Here is a 17,615-nt window from a genome sequence, read left to right as displayed (position 1 = left end):
TACACTTCTCTTCACTCCTTCATCTCTTCTCTCCTCTTCACTCCTTCATTTCTTTTCTCCTCTTCACTCCTTCATTTCTTCTCTCCTCTTCACTCCTTCAACTCTTCTCTTCAGTCCTTCCCTTCACTTCACTCCATCTTTTCTCTCCTCTTCACTACTTTTCTTCTATCCTCTCCTTGTATCTGGATGCAGACCATCATAATCGTTCAGATTCTCATACTAAATCATAAAAGAAAGTAAAAATTATCTCTATTTTACTCCTTTTTAACTCTCTGGGGTCGAGAAACGCGCCGGCGCGTTTTGCTGTTTTTTTTCCACATAGCAGCAACATAGACTTAAAATACTCCGTCATTTTTGGTCATATAAATAAAATCAACACATGATTATAAACTATAGAGGGTCTTCTTTTTTTTGTGTACACTCACATTAACATCAAAACCGTGTGCTTTTGTAAAATGAAGAAAATAAACAGGGTGTGCTTTCTGCCTCTCTGTCTCCGTTAAATTTTTTTCTGGTGCACGTCTCTAAACTTAAACAAAGCTCAGCGAATACTATTCACACAAGCACGAGCAATATATCTTTATTATCATTTAAGTTTGTACTTTTAAAATATCTAATTCAAAACTAAAATAAATATTCTCTGTTTATGTAATCTATTAAAAAAGAGAGAGGTGTCAGCCGATCTCATTATCGTTCTCTTAGCTCATTATTCTGCTAATCTGACACGCCCACGGAGAGCGCGCGCGGTATTCAAACGCAAATGATCTGAAGCAACACATGCAAAGTGTCAACGCCCCTCATAAACGCGATAACCCAACAAATGTAATCATCAGATTAATGTAGCCTATTTCTTCTTGCGAGGCTGTGTGAGGAATAATCCTGGGACATTTACCTCAGAACATGTACTGTTTTTTTTTTCATTTCGAGAAGCAACGGATCCATCTGATAAGTAAGTTTTTTTTTATTATTGTTCTAATCGCGATATCATAGTGTATGTAAACCGCAAAAAGACTGTTTAAATATGAATCGCGTCTGTGTGTGAATTAATGAACTGAACAGTTTTTACCAAACCCTATTGCTATACTGAGATGAGTGAAAATCGACTGAAATATGTTGAAATAACGTTAAAATGTCTTTGTATTAGCAACGTATTAAACTGCAAATTAATATGTATGCCCTAGTATAGGCTCATAAAAACAAAAAACAACATGCCTATGTTACAGACGAAATATGAAAGACAACATTTCGTCGACTAGTTTTGGATAGATTATTAACTGTTTACTGTAAACTAGACTACTGCCACATTGAATAAGCTTTTGTTCACCAATTTCTGCTCAAATGTTCTATATATTATTTAGGCTATGTTTGTTTTGTCAAAAATAAAGTCATCAACTAGGATGCTATTATAGTCTTTGTTCCAATGTAGGCTTTATTCAAACTAATGAATCCTTAACTTTGAAATATGTATGATAAAATGTATACTTTAGTTTTTACAAAGAAATATGAAATATCCATCTGAGAAGTAAGTTTTTTTATTAGTGTTCTAATTGCGATATCATAGTGTATGTAAACCGCAAAAAGACTGTTTAAATATGAATCGCGTCTGTGTGTGAATGAATGAACTGAACAGTTTTTACCAAACCCTATTGCTATCTGAGATGAGTGAAAATCGACTGAAATTTGTTGAAATAACGTTAAAATGTCGTTGTATTAGCAACGTATTAAACTGCAAATTAATATTTATATGCCCTAATATAGGCTATCATAAAAACAACAAACGATATGCCTATGTTACAGAAGAAATATGAAAGACAACATTTCGTTGACTAGTTTTTGGATAGATTATTAACTGTTTACTGTAGCCTAAACTATAGACTACTGCCACATTGAATAAGCTTTTGTTCACCAATTTCTGCTCAAATGTTAAATATATTAGGCTATGTTTGTTTTGTCAAAAATAAAGTCATCAACTAGGATGCTATTATAGTGTTTGTTCCAATGTAGGCTTTATTCAAACTAATGAATCCTTAACTTTGAAATATGTATGATAAAATGTATACTTTAGTTTTTACAAAGAAATATTACACTTGAAATATTGTTATTTTAATTGTTGCTGTAATTGTAACCTTTTTAATAAAATAGCAAATAATATATTTACAAGGTAGATGTAAACAAAATCTTAAAAGGTCAATATAAGCCTTCTCTTCAAATTATTTGTATTGTGTTTTATTAGTGACAAATTTGGGGAGAGGATACATATCCAAAACTTTCTGAAAATACAGTATGAGAATTAACTACACAATTACTAGAAATGTTCACCTTGGATATTATACAATTTGCAAGCAAAAATACAAGTGGAAAAACACTTTTTTATAGATGTTTCCAACTGTGAACCAATTTTGTAGTATATATACACATTTCTTTTCTTGTGTCCTTGTATTCTGTCTTGTGGCTCAGTGACACACCTGTGAAAAGCTCATTATGCAGGCTCATTAAGCAGGTCTTTTGTCTTCACAGGTGTGAATCAGACCATTATACATGAGTCACGCCCATTTTGCATATTGCCTTTCCAAACAATAAGTGTTTTACTAAATTTAAATCAATGTATTGTTTTATGTGAATGATTTGGAAGGATGATTTTCAGATCGTTTGAAGCAAAAATCCTAGGCGAGAACATCCATTAGTCAAAAGTCTTGTGGACACATATTTAGTATGTGTTTTGTGGCCTTATTTCAGAGACTTTAAGTTTTAGTTTTTTCAATAACCATGCATAAACAATATTCTCTCAAAAATACAAACATGTACATACATCTTGCTAACATATTATGGTAGCCCTGTTTGTGCTATATAAAGTGAATTTACACCTTTGCCATTAACATGTTTATAAATAACTGAAAAAAGCACAAATGTTAGAGCATGTCAGAACATCTCCAGGACCCCAAAAACACATAGGACCCCAGAGGGTTAACAAAGTTTGTTTCAAAAAGAAAATAGCTTCACAGTTCAGCTTTGTTTAATTGATTTTTAATTTTTGTTGTAATATAATGTTGTTCTCATATAATGATGTCAATGCAGGCAGATCAATAATATTGATGAATATTAAATTAAATGTCCCCAACTAAGCACTTAGCTGGTGTGATGGGAAGTGGTGTCATCACTTCCTGCAATGACCCAACGATATCTCATGACCAATTTTTACAAATGCGAGTGATCAAAAGGTGGCTAATTCGTAAGACTTCGTACAATTTGTCTAAACCCACGTGATGTGTAGGGGCAGGGTCAGGGGTAGGTCATTTGTACAAATTTATGCGAATTTGGCAGCTCTTAAAAATTTGTACGAATTGCTGTGAGATCGGTTTGAATGACCCAACAGTGAGGCCTTCCTCCTTCTCTTCTTTAGTGGTTTCGCCAGAACTTCCAGTGTATCTCGTACTCATGTGGTTCTGCTCTCCTCCTCTTCTCCTCCTCCTCATCCTCCTCTTCCTCACTCCAGGTACAGGCATGCCTGAGTTTCTCCTTCTCTCGCTTGTCCCGTCTTTAACGTTTCCTAAGAGAGGCTTTGTTTACACCTGCTATTATCATCCGTCTCATAAACTCAAAATAATCCCTTAACCACTCTATCATGGCAAATTATTTTAAAAGTAATTGCTAAATTTCCATGCAAAGCAACCAGTTGCTCAGGAAAGGTGCTATAATTTTTTGTTTGTAAGTTTGTTTGTTTATGTATGTATGTATGCGACAAATGTTTTTATCTTATTTAACTCATGACTTGGTGTTCCATGCTCTGTTTTATGAGTGTCACAAACACACTTTGGACCGATTAAACCTGTATTGAGTCATCCAGCAGATCTCAGGTGTAAAGATGGTCAGAGATCAAACCCTGTTAAAAAAACGTTTGTGTGTGTGTGTCTCGACCTGCATGAGTCTTTCTCTGTACGACAGCTTATTAGAGGAGATGCTGAATGCTCTAATCAGATGCCTGAGACAATATTATATATATTTATGACTAAATATAGCACAAATAATGATTACATAAAACAATAATAATTAAATAAATAAAGAATAATACATAAACAAAAAGGATTATAATACAGAAATCATGTTATTTTTTTATTTTTATTCTATATACAACTATTCTCTAATCCCTCCTGTGGTGCATGTCTTTCTCCAGTGTCTCCGTCACATTAATCCACAATGTAAAATCGTCCGAATGCCATAGGATCCTGCGGTGCCTGATTCGTCACTCACACTCTCACACACACACACACACACACACACACACATACACACACACACACACACACACTACAACTGTCAGATCAGCGGTTCACCAGGAAATAGCTACATTTACACCGTGACCTGAGATAAAATCTCTTAATGATTTTAACTGAAGAGGGATGTTGTTTTTCACCATCTTAAATGGATAGTTCAATCCAAAATTAAAGTTTTCTCATTTTGTTTGTCACTTTATTGTGACTTCTGTGCAATCTCAGCCACTCTTTCAGTGTAATGAGAATGAGTGAGGACTGTCAAATTCAGAAAGTTACAACAACAAAAAACACCATAAAAATTATCCATATGACTCTTGTTTTGTCTTCTGATGCAATATGAGAGCTTTTTGTCGTTATTCCCTGAAAAATCATAAGAGAAGCAGCAATGATTTGTTCATGAATCAGACATTCAGATTTCTTCACTGGTTGATTTACAAAACCATTCTGAACTGATCAGGTTCTCAAGATCATTTCACTGTAATGGACGATTATCTGTTAATTATTTTTTTAATTTGGTCTGTTTCTCACACAAACCTATCACAAGTCTTCAAAAGACAGAAATATAGTTCACTGCAATAAATGATGTTCTTCCTCAGTGTTTTTGTCTTGCTTTTTATTAGATGTTTTTTAGATTATTAGATTTAAGAATGTTTACATAAGTATGCTGGAAAACAAGAACTTTTCCAAGGAGAAACTTTTTTTTGCAGTGTCTGGGTCAGTTTTATGGTGAATCTTGATAGTTCCAGTCCAGCACATTTAAAATTGTTCATACAGTATATAATGACTAAAAAATAGTCTCTAGGGAAATAATTATCATAAGCAAGTTCAGTCAGTTACAGTTTTGTTCTGATGGCAATGTTCATAAATATCCTCAATATATGTGTTGTAATTTTAAATGCTGTTTTGTCATTTCCTCCCTGAAATACTAAGCAAAAACTTAATTTTTATTTTTTTTGAAGTGTCTGGGTCAGTTTTATGATGAATATTAAAACACATTTAAAATTGTTCATATATAATGACAGATTGTTCACTATTGGGTGAACAGATTCTTTAAACTATTGATTGTGATAAAAAAAATTGTCTCAAGGGAAATAATTATCATAAGCAAGTTCAGTCAGTTACAGTTTTGTTTAGAACAGTCATTTTCATAAATAACGTCAATATACGTGTTGTTATTTTAAGTGCTGTTTCATCAATTTTTTTATCTAAAACCAGAAAGTGGCCGTCCATATAGTCCATTATCATTAGCAAGTTTAGTCAGTTAAAGTTTGTTTTAGAAGGCAGGTCAGACATATTAATAAATTTCTTAAATATACCAGTGGTTGTCATTGTAAGTGCTGTTTTGTCATTTCCTTCCAGCCGGTAACTGAAGTGTTATTTTCTTCAGCATGAGTTGTTAGTAATGCCTGTGATCTTGTTTTGTCCCTCAGACAGTGTGGTTACAGTAAAGCCAGTCAGGAGGGAGACGAGGAGCTCTACTTCCAGTGTGAGTATGATGTGTTTCTGCTTCACACAATAATCTACAGGACTGTGGCTTTACTTCTGAAGGTGGTAATGGATAAAGCTCATCACAGACTGAGAGATAAGGAGAGAGAGAATCTGTGATAGAGAGAGATTAAAGTGGCACTGCATTAACGTCTAAGTCCATGTACGTGCTTTTACATCAGCCTGTCTAATGCTGGAGTCCATTATCATGTTTCACACACTCCTGAGATGAAGAGAAGAACGAGTCTCTGAACACACGCACACACACACACACACCATATTCAGTTTCGCAAATGAATGCATTTCAGTATATACACACGTATTGAGTATTGAGCATTGCAGTAGAAGCATTAAATCTGCTGAGACGATGAACACACACTTCACCTGTGCAGGTCAGTCTCACAGCGCATCTATACAGTGTGTGAAGAATGCAGGACGAATAACAGACTCATACACTTATATGTGCATGCTTTCATTCGGATCTATAGTATTTAACATGCAGATGTCCCCATTAATCCAGGATGGACTCATAATGTATACAGTTGGAAGAACAGACAAAGATTTGTTTATATGTGATAAATATTAATTTAGTTTATTTGTAAACACAGCATGTTGATGCAAGGCTTTCTTTGTCCTGAGAGCAAGAGTAGAGATGTTTCAAAGCATCAGTGTTGTGCTTGTATTAACTACAATAAATCATAAAATCCCATCAGCCTCGTCTCAGATATTCTCTGGTTCTGGCTCCGTGACCCGTCGTGAACGATCTCTCTTTCTCCCACTTCCGTTTGTTTTACTGATCTGTTCTTCCACCAGCTTCTATAAGCTCTTCTCGTCCTGCATGCGGGTTCTGTTTGTTTTATTTGCGTATTTTTGGATGACCCAGAAACAATGCTAGGATCAGAGCTTTAACTGATATTATGAAATCACTGAGACGCACTGTGTTTGTGAGAGTGTGTGAAACCGCAGACTGTGGATTTAATGCTATAGATTATGCAAACTCGCATGCATGTACTCGTTCGGGTCACATGACGTCACTGTAGCTTTGCGCCGCATCTTGACGACCGACGGTCTCAGTAATGCCTGCAATGTGTTGTGCAGTTAGCTGCAACAACAGCCGAAAGAGGAACACCGAACTGGTATTTTATTCTATACCAAAAGAAAAGGATAGAAGAAATGTCTCATATTGTATCATCATCTCTCATCTTTCTGTGCGCACACACTCGACCCGAAGCGTGCAGCCATAGACCCCTATACAGCGCGCGAGTAATGAACTGAGCTCTGTTTCGTGTCTGAATGGACAAATACACACAACATTGTTTAAATTTCAGTTTTGGAGAGTATTCAGTAAAATATGTCGGTTATGTCTTAAACAGAGTTGTCATCCAGTCTCTTTGGTAGAGAGAGAGAGAGAGAGAGAGAGAGAGAGAGAGAGAGAGACGAGGAAAACAAACAAGTATGCAAATGGAAATTATCGCGGCCGGAAAAATTATCAAGCTCATTTTTTTATCGTGCGATTAATTGATTTATAGACTATCGCGACAGGCCTAATCCAGATTAATGACAGCTAGCCGTGAGCCGTTGCTAACAGCTGGCAAGCTACCAGCTGAGCCACTTAGCTAGCTAACAACTCGCTACCTAGTCAGAGCAAACTACCACCAAATTATTTTTATAATACCTACATTCCCCATGATTAAATATAAATCCTTGGTGGTCGGGTGCCGCACTTTGACGTTTGTTACCCATCCAGCAACAGCATATTGATACGCGTCTGTACTTTTAAAAGCCTTCAAGCGATCCCCACTGTATGGGAGGGGTTATGTACAAGATAAATATATATATCATGGAAGGCAAATTGGGGCAAGTCTGGGGCAGATAATAAAGGACAAAAGAAAACTGGGGGTAACAATTAAGGATCGGAGCCTAAAATTAAAATTTTATCCATGTATCTCTGTCTTTCTCTCTCATTCAAATGGGCAGTTTGTCCGGCCATACCGGGCGAGATCGCCGTCAATATGGCGGCGTTCTATTTCTAGTGCCGTAGGTGACATCTATGAACAGGGTTCGTGCTTGTTATTTTGTGGAGATTTACTTCGCTGTGTTTGGGACACAACTGTCTGAAGAACTAAATCTGAAAAAGCATTCCTCTGGAGAATATATATGTGTGTGTGTGTGTGTGTGTGTGTGTGTGTGTGTGTGTGTGTGTGTGCGCGCGCGCGCGCCCGTGCGTGCGTGCGTGTGTGTGTGTGCGTGTGTGAGAGTATCCGTGGGATTGTCTGTCAGTGTGTGTGTGTGTGTGTGTGAGAGAGAGAGAGAGAGAGAGAGAGAGCGAGAGAGAGTGTGTGTGTGTGTGTGTGTGTGTGTGTGTGTGTGTGTGTGTGTGTGTGTGTGTGTGTGTGTGTGTGTGTGTGTGTGTGTGTGTGTGTGTGTGTGTGTGTGAGAGAGAGTATCTGTGGGATTGTCTGTCAGTGTGTGTCTGTGCGTGTGTGAGAGTATCTGTGGGATTGTCTGTCGGTGTGTGTGTGTGTGTGTGTGTGTGTGTGAGAGAGAGAGAGAGAGAGAGAGAGTTTGTGTGTGTGTGTGAGAGAGAGTATCTGTGGGATTGTCTGTCAGTGTGTGTCTGTGCGTGTTGTTCCTCAGTATTTTTCTTTTGTTTTCAGTACAAATATCTAAACATTCTTAAATCAAGATACATTTAGGGGAGAAAAATAAACTTCATTCAAAGGGAAAACTAGATGTTTTTTCTGACTCCACTGACAGATATTTGTTCTTGTTTTAAGCTCAAACTCACTTCATTTTCATAATTTTATCAATCATTTTCTTCTCCAGTAAATGTATCTTGATTTAAGAATGTTTCAAAATTTTTAATGAAATGCAAGACAAAAAATGCCAAGCAAAAAAACCCATCAATTACTGTTTTTATTCAGTATAATACATACTGTATTTCTTTGTCAGAAACTAGACCATACATAAATCATGCCGTAATATTATAAACTCAAAGCTGGCTGCAGAACTTGTGCTCTATAATAATGTCCTGCAATGCACTATAAGAATTGTGAAATGTACTGTAATAATGGGCTGATTTCTTCTGCTGTAAATGCAGTGATTCTGGATTCGCTCAGATTGTGTCGCTCGGTGTCGCTCTCAAACTCGTTTGCCAAAGTTTACTAAGTTCACAGCGTAGAAATATATTTATGAGTTTTTTAGACCATTTGGATCAACTAAACAAGACTTTTTCACGTAGCTCTTTCAACATTTGCAGACTGTGATTTTTCATCAATTTCAGATTTAATCGGAACAAAACATCAGTTTGAGTCAATATTAGCCAAGTATGGTAACACTTTAATTAAAGCTTTTATGTGTACATTTTATGTGTGCATTGTACAGGTATTCATGATGTACATTATAACGCATTATATCTTATAAATAATTGTAACCAAATTTAAAATGCATTAGAATATTTGCAGATTTCATGTTACATCTGAAACTGGTTGTTTGCTGTGTGTTTTACAAACAAATATTACATTCTTAAAAATAAAGCCTCCAAAACAGGGTTTTCACAGTAATGCCATAGAAGAACCATTTTCTGGTTCCCTAAAGAACCTTCCAGTGACTAAAGTGATTCTGAGTGTGAAGAACATTTTAATAAGCTAAAGAATCTTTTCCAGTATTAAGAACTTTTTGTGCGATGGAAAGATTCTGTAGATGTTAAAGGCTCTTCATGTAAACATTGATAAAGCTTTATTTTCAAGAGTGTGTTTATCACTGTATATTTGGTGTGTGTGTGTGTGTGTGTATGAAAGTGTCTGTGATCTGAGCTGAACTCTAAATCACTATAATAACATGTGAATACTTGAGCTAGAAATCCCTCATTCCTGTGTTCGATCCTGATCCGCGCTCATGATGGAGCTCCTTTAATCTGCTTTGTAATTGTATTCTTAAGTATGTGTATGTATGTGAGATCGAGATCAATAAGCTGTTATGAGATCCTGATCTGGATTCATAAGCACATTTCAGAGTTGGACCTGTACGAGCAGAATACTGCGCATTAATAAAAAAATATTTTTATACCAGATTTTTTTGTTTCAATAAATGCACCTAAATAAATCTATCTATGTAGTAATTATACTGAACTATATTTTAATCTATGCATTTAGCAGATGCTTTAATCCAAAGTGACTTGCAAAAGAGAAAATGGAGCCAAATATATATTCGTAATATACAATAGAAGGTTTATTTGACAACTAGATAGGAAAGAGATTTGAGGAGAACTATATGCACTATATTGGTGTATACTGTATATAACTATATATAACTATGGAGAGTCAGCACCTCTAAGTCCGAGGCCATGGTTCTCAGTCGGAAAGGGAGGCTTGCCGGCTTCAGGTTGGTGGAGAGTTCCTGCCTCAAGTGGAGGAGTTCAAGTATCTGGGGGTCTTGTTCGGAAGATCCCGTTATCCTTCCCTTAATCCCTCTGGTTTTAAGCACGCAGTGGTAGAGCCACTGTTGAAAAAACCCAATCTTGATCACAACGACCCTACAAATTTTAGACCCATTTCTAAATTATCTTTTATTTCTAAAATTTTGGAAAAAGCAGTTTTCCAGCAGATCTCCTCTTTCTTGACGAGTTTTAACATGTTGGATAAATTTCAATCTGGTTTCAGAGCCCTCTATAGCACTGAATCCGCCTATTAAAGTTTATAATGACATACTTCTTACTATTGACTCTGGATCAAGTGCATTACTTATCCTCTTGGACCTCAGCGTTGCCTTCGACACAATAGATCATGGGATTCTTATTGATCGTTTGCAAAATAGTGTTGGACTACAGGGCCCCTTCCTACGTTGGTTTAAATCGTATTTGACAGAGAGATCATTCTCTGTCAAACTGGGAGCTAAATCATCCCCTCCAGTAGATATTAAATATGGCGTCCCCAAAGGATCAGTTCTTGCCCCCCTGCTATTTTCCCTATACATGCTGCCCCTTGGCACTATCCTTGAAAAGCACAACTTAAGATACCACTGTTATGCCGATGATACATTTGTGTTTTTACCTATCTCTCCTGGTTGCTCCACATCTATTGAAACTATTTTTAGCTGTATGTAAGACATTAAATCCTGGATGGCAGAAAACTTCCTCCAGTTGAATACCAAGAAAACAGAGATGATTTTATTCGGATCACCTACCCATACAAAACACCGGAGCAACGACCTTGGCCCTTGGTCATCCAATTTGCAGAATCAGGTCAGAAATTTAGGTGTCATTTCCGATAGTTCTCTCAATTTTAATAAGCAAGTTAGCTCTGTTGTTAAAGGCAGTTTTTATCAGCTTAGAACAGTAGCTAAGCTGAAGTACTTGTTATCTAAGAAAGATCTTGAAACTGTCATTCATGCTTTTATCACCTCACGCTTAGACTACTGCAATTCACTGTACACAGGTCTAACCAAATATAATTTAAATAGACTTCAGTTAGTTCAGAACGCTGCTGCAAGACTCCTCACTGGTACTAAAAAGTTTGAGCACATAACTCCAGTTTGAGCTGAGCTTCACTGGTTACCAGTGAAATTTTGAATTGATTTTAAAGTTTTACTTTTTGTTTTTAAAGCTTTACATGGTCAAGCCCCTTGTATATTTCTAAGCTTCTGTCCACCTACTCTGCCGCCAGATCACTCAGGTCTACAACCCAACAGCTTCTTGCCATTCCCCAGACACGCCTTAAAACCAGAGGGGACAGAGCCTTTTCTGTAATTGCCCCTAGACTCTGGAACTCCCTCCCACTTCATATTAAGTCTTGTAATACAATTGTCAGTTTTAAGACAAAATTGAAAACATACTTTTATTCTCTTGCTTTTAATTCTCTTTAAAAAATATATATTTTTATTTATGTATGTAATCTTTATGTAATTTTTTACAATGTATGTAATTTTAAGGCATATTGTTTCTGTCTTTCCTGCTCTAATGTGTAAAGCACTTTGAGTCAACTGTCGTTCGTTTAAATGTGCTATATAAATAAAATGACTTGACTTGACTTTGAAATGACTTGACTTGACTTGAGATTGACAGACGGATAGGTGCAGCTTCTGCTGTAATGCGGTCGATGTACCGGTCTGTCGCTCGATTTACTGGTCAGTCTACGTTCCTACTCTCACCTATGGTCATGAGCTGTGGGTCATGACCGAAAGGACAAGATCCCGGATACAGGTGGCCAAAACGAGGGGTTTCTCCGCAGGGTGGCTGGGCGATCCCTTAGAGATAGGATGAGGAGCTCTGTCCCTTGGGAGGAGTTCGGAGTAGAGCTGCTCCTCTCCACATCGAGAGCCAGCTGATGTGCTCGGGCATCTGTTCCGGACGCCTCCTGGACGCGTCCCACCAGGAGGAGACCCCAGGGAAGACCTAGGACACGCTGGAGGGATCATGTCTCCCGGCTGGCCTGGGAAGGCCTCGGTATTCCCCCAGAAGAGCTGGAGTAAATGTCAAGGGAGAGGGAATACTGGGCATCTCTGTTTAGACTGCTGCCCCCGCGACCCGGCCCCAGATAAGCGGAAGATGATGGATGGATGGATGGATGTATATAACTAGATTATATATATTTTAGTAGTGCTTGTCCATTAAAACTCAGTGCCATGATGCCGTTCTAGATGGTAGTGGATCTGTTTAACTAAATGTTGAACTCCAGGATGTTGGTTAATCAAACAAACCCATTTCCTCCGACAGTGTGTTGTGACTTGACCTTGACTACTTTATCATTCCCATGTGGAAAGTTTTGTTGCTTGTGTTTCAACATGCGTACACACAAAGAACCAACAATGTACATAAATATAAAACACGAAAAAACACGAACACAAAAAAATTATTTTTTATATAAATATAAAAGAGTTAATGCTTTAGCACATTTACACACAGCACACGCATGAATGTCTGAAATGCCTATTTCCGCTCATGTTCTCTCATGCATGTTTTGAGATGTTGTGATGGACGTAAGCTGAGAGGAAATTTCCGTCTTCTCTTTTCACACTGACAGCAACTCTCGGTTCTCGTATGAGAAAGTCAGTTCAGATTTCATCACTTGCAAAATAACAGTGTGTACTGTCACGATCTGAAAGACGAATCAGATTTTTGTGAACAGATATATATATATATATATATATATATATATATATATATATATATATATATATATATATATATATATATATATATATATATATATATATATATACAGGTCCTGGTCATATAATTAGAATATCATCAAAAAGTTGATTCATTTCAAGAATACAACTTAACAGGTGAAACTAATATATTATATAGACTCATTACATGCAAAGTGATATATTTCAAGACTTTATTTGTTATAATTTTGATGATTATGGCTTACAGCTTATGAAACCCACAAAATCAAAATCCCAGAAATTTATAATATTACATGAAATCAAACAGTAATTACACAGGAATACCATGGTCATTGAACCAGGTTTTGGTTCTTTTGGCAGTGTGGGCAGGTGCAAATCCTCCTGGAAAATGAAGGAAGCATGAAGTGCTCTGAAAATGTCCTGGTAGACGGCTGCATTGACTCTGGATTCAATAAAGCACAGTGGACCAAAGTCCTCTTTTCTGATGAGAGCAAATTTTGCATCTAATTTGGAAACCAAGGTCCCAGAGTCTGGAGGAAGAACGGAGAGGCACACAATCCAAGATGCTTGAAGTCCAGTGTGAAGTTTCCACAGTCTGTGTTGGTTTGGGGAGCCATGTCATCGGCTGGAGTTGGTCCACTGTGCTGTTCACTCAACGCAGCCGTCTACCAGGACATTTCCAGACCACTTCATGCTCCCTACAGCAGACAAGCTTTATGGAGATGCTTCCTTCATTTTCCAGCAGGATTTGCACCTGTCCACACTGCCAAAAGAACCAAAACCTGATTCAATGACCATGGTATTCCTGTGTAATTACTGTGTGATTTCATGTAATATTCTAATTTTCTGGGATTTTGATTTTGTGAGTTTCATAAGCTGTAAGCCATAATCATCAAAATTATAACAAATAAAGTCTTGAAATATCTCACTTTGCATGTAATGAGTCTATATGATATAGTTTCACCTGTTAAGTTGAATTCTTGAAATAAATCAACTTTTTGATGATAATCTAATTATATGACCAGCACCTATATATATATATAACATATATGGTCTGTGGCAGTTTTTCACCCATTTCATCAATAATAATAGTCAAGTCACCTTCATTTATATAGTGCTTTTAACAATATAGATTGTTTCAAAGCAGCTTTACAGTGATAATATGAAATAAAAGTAACAGATATTGTTTTGGCTTTACAGCAGCTCTAGAATAAAGTTATTGTCCAGATAAAGTTAGTTTTTTATATATTCGCTTCCGTTGTAAAGATCATTTATTATTAACTAAGGGGCCGCAAACACGATACCGTTATAACTAAAGACAGAAAAACTTTTAATGTGTTCTGGCCGTTAATTTGCCCGACAACAGTGTTTGGTGGCTCGAGAACACAAACTCTGAAAAAGGACCCAAGGTGGAAGTTTTGAAAATGTTTGAAAAACATTATTATCTCTGTATAAACTTCAAAAACGTGAATCTGTGAGAACGGTGACGGCATGCACATGCATATTACATGTTCAGTCTGTAGGTTTTGGGTGTTCGAATATATACAGTATGTGCGCAGGCGTGTACTTTTTCTTTACAAATTGACAGCGCCAAATTACTTGTCTGGTCTGTATAATACAGAATTTTTAGTCGCTTAAATATTAGTGATCCTTGATTTAGTAAGCTGCACTAATGAGAACTTTTTCTTACATTTCAGTTAAAATCCCAACCAGAAGGACCTACATTGACCCGGAGACGTGTGAAGATCTTCTCCAGGCTGTTCATGCCTTTGCCAAAGAGCTGGACATCTCCAGCATCAAGATCGAGAGGATCGTCCACACAGGTGCTGATGATCACACCAAACACATCATAAAACACCACAATACTTCTGTTCACTGAAAGACTCGTTCTCGTAATGTGTGTGTTCTGCAAGATTCCTCTTTTCGTTAAACATATCGTTTTTTTTTTTAGACCAAAACGATATGTTCACTGAAAGACTCGTTCTCGTAATGTGTGTGTTTTGCAAGATTCCTCTTTTCGTTATTTTAGAAAATTTTGCTGGAAAACAAGAACGAAAAACCGGGGAAGAAAAATTGCAGTGTACCAGAAAACATTCAGACTTTTAAACATATATAAACTTAATTGCTTAATTTTTTCTCTTTTTTTAGGTAAATATATATCTATCTTTATATTAATTATACACTGTAACAAGTTATTTTTTGAAATTGTAAATTAAAAAGATTATTGGAAAATGAAAATACTAATTACTTCAAAATTTCACATTTACTTCACTTGCTATTTCTTTGTAAGTAAGTGAATATTGTTTTTACACCAATTTTTTAAGTATACGGTACTGTGAGTAGTGTCAGAATCTGCACTTTGTGTGACCATTCCTTTAATTAACAAATAACCTTTGACCTCTTGTCTGTGCAGGAGACTTCGGCGAGGTGTGTCGTGGCTGCCTGAAGCTTCCCAGCAAACGCGAGCTTCCCGTGGCCATAAAGACGCTCCGCTCCGGATGCTCGGAGAAACAGAGACGCTCCTTCCTTAGCGAGGCGGGAATTCTGGGACAGTTTGACCACGCCAACATCGTGCGTCTGGAGGGAGTCATTACCAGAGGTCAGTCGAGACAGAGAGATCGGGGGAATAATGAGAGATGTATGGTCAGTCAAGACCAAGCGTGCCGCACAAGTGCTGAAAAGTGAAGTCAAAGCATCTCGATCGCCCCCCAGTATTGGTCCCAGTATAGCTCATAAACCCTGAGTCTCGATCGCCTCCCGGTGTCTGGTCCCAGTATAGCTCATAAACCCTGAGTCTCGATCGCCCCCCGGTGTCTGGTCCCAGTATAGCTCATAAACCCTGAATCTCGATCGCCCCCCAGTATTGGTCCCAGTATAGCTCATAAACCCTGAGTCTCGATCGCCCCCCGGTGGTTGGTCCCTGTATAGCTCATAAACCCTGAGTCTCGATCGCCCCCCGGTGTCTGGTCTCAGTATAGCTCATAAACCCTGAGTCTCGATCACCCCCCGGTGTCTGGTCCCAGTATAGCTCATAATCCCTGAGTCTCGATCGCCTCCTAGTGGCTGGTCCCAGTATAGCTCATAAACCCTGAGTCTCGATCGCCCCCCGTTGGCTGGTCCCAGTATAGCTCATAAACCCTGAGTCTCGATCGCCCCCCGGTGGCTGGTCCCAGTATAGCTCATAAACCTAGAGTCTCGATCGCCCCCTGGTGTCTGGTCCCAGTATAGCTCATAAACCCTGAGTCTCGATCGCCTCCCAGTGGCTGGTCCCAGTATAGCTCATAAACCCTGAGTCTCGACCGCCTCCCGGTGACTGGTCCCAGTATAGCTCATAAACCTAGAGTCTTGATCCCCCCCTGGTGTCTGGTCCCAGTATAGCTCATAAACCCTGAGTCTCGATCGCCCCCCGGTGGCTGGTCCCAGTATAGCTCATAAACCCTGAGTCTCGATCGACCCCTGGTGTCTGGTCCCAGTATAGCTCATAAACCCTGAGTCTCGATCACCCCCTGGTGTCTGGTCCCAGTATAGCTCATAAAGCCTGAGTCTCGATTACCCCCTAGTGTCTGGTCCCAGTATAGCTCATAAACCTAGAGTCTCAATCGCCCCCTGGTGTCTGGTCCCAGTATAGCTCATAAACCCTGAGTCTCGATCGCCCCCTGGTGTCTGGTCCCAGTTTAGCTCATAAACCCTGAGTCTCGATCACCCCCCGGTGGCTGGTCCCAGTATAGCTCATAAACCCAGAGTCTCGATGACCCCCTGGTGTCTGGTCCCAGTATAGCTCATAAACCCAGAGTCTCGATCACCCCCTGGTGTCTGGTCCCAGTATAGCTCATAAACCCAGAGTCTTGATCGCCCCCTAATATTGGTCCCAGTATAGGTCATAAACCCAATCTTTTTTACAGTCTATGGTAGAGACAGAGAGACTGTGAAGAAAAGAGAGATGTATGGAAAGAGTGATTGGGATGTTCCTCGCAGGATAGGGAAAGACAAAGAACGAGGGGAATTAGGGATTTAATGGCCGTCACCTGAAAGAGATTCAGGGGGCGGAATAGATGGGATGTCCATCCATTGAAAAGGAATAAAGGAGGGATGAGCCGCTTGTCCCGTTGCAGTAATGGAAAAGAGAATGATAAGTCATTGATTAGATGGTTTATTGGGAAGTGGATCCCTGAATAAATGGGCCGGTCCAGAATAAAAGTGCCAGAAAAGAAAGGAAGGAGAGGGTCGATAGTTGTAGGATGGATGAGCGTCAGAGGTGAAGGATCAGAGACGATGAGAAGCAGGAGATGTTATCAGGACTGGAGAATCCCGAATCCCACTCGGAGAACAGATCCATCTTTAGACTGATCGATGGGATGCTCCTGGAGATAAAGCTGATAGATGGATTTGCCGAGTGTGTTCTTGCCGAAGGGGGCGAGGGATGATGAAGGTGTTTGGAGAGAGGGAAGACCTCGAGCAGATTCGCTGAATTAAAGAACTGATATTAGTCTGGGACTTTGTGTGTTTGTGCTGAAGGAATTACTCACATTGATTCCACATGCAGAACATAATTGAAGTGAAGAGATGCTTTGAGATTGTGTGTTAGAGAGAATTACCTGCATTAGTCCTCAGAATCACCCTCCAGTTTTGACTCGTAGTTTTCATCAGTGGTCTGATGAGCTGTGCAGTGTGGAAGGTAGAGTATGTCTAGTACTAGTATGTCAAGAGAAAATCTCCATTTAAATATTCCTT

The 17,615-nt window shown here is 38.5% G+C and overlaps 1 protein-coding gene across 2 annotated transcripts in view; it reads left to right on the top strand.

Annotated features, from left to right (window-relative positions):
• The window catches only part of epha10 (EPH receptor A10), a 220,522-nt gene that overhangs the window by 188,333 nt on the left and 14,574 nt on the right, over positions 1–17,615 (top strand). The window contains exons 9-12 of one of the 2 annotated variants that reach the window (XM_077232541.1): positions 3,401–3,493; positions 5,672–5,757; positions 14,582–14,707; positions 15,298–15,483. In XM_077232541.1, coding sequence (XP_077088656.1) covers positions 3,401–3,493; positions 5,672–5,757; positions 14,582–14,707; positions 15,298–15,483 — 491 coding nt within the window. The remainder of the gene's footprint in view (positions 1–3,400; positions 3,494–5,671; positions 5,758–14,581; positions 14,708–15,297; positions 15,484–17,615) is intronic. The other variant, XM_077232540.1, reaches the window with a different exon arrangement.

The sequence above is a fragment of the Siphateles boraxobius genome, unplaced genomic scaffold (assembly GCF_051911475.1).
Source record: "Siphateles boraxobius isolate OS27281-9 unplaced genomic scaffold, OSU_SipBor_1 173, whole genome shotgun sequence".
In the NCBI taxonomy this organism is placed as follows: domain Eukaryota; kingdom Metazoa; phylum Chordata; class Actinopteri; order Cypriniformes; family Leuciscidae; genus Siphateles; species Siphateles boraxobius.
This window is presented reverse-complemented; position numbering and strand designations above follow the sequence as displayed.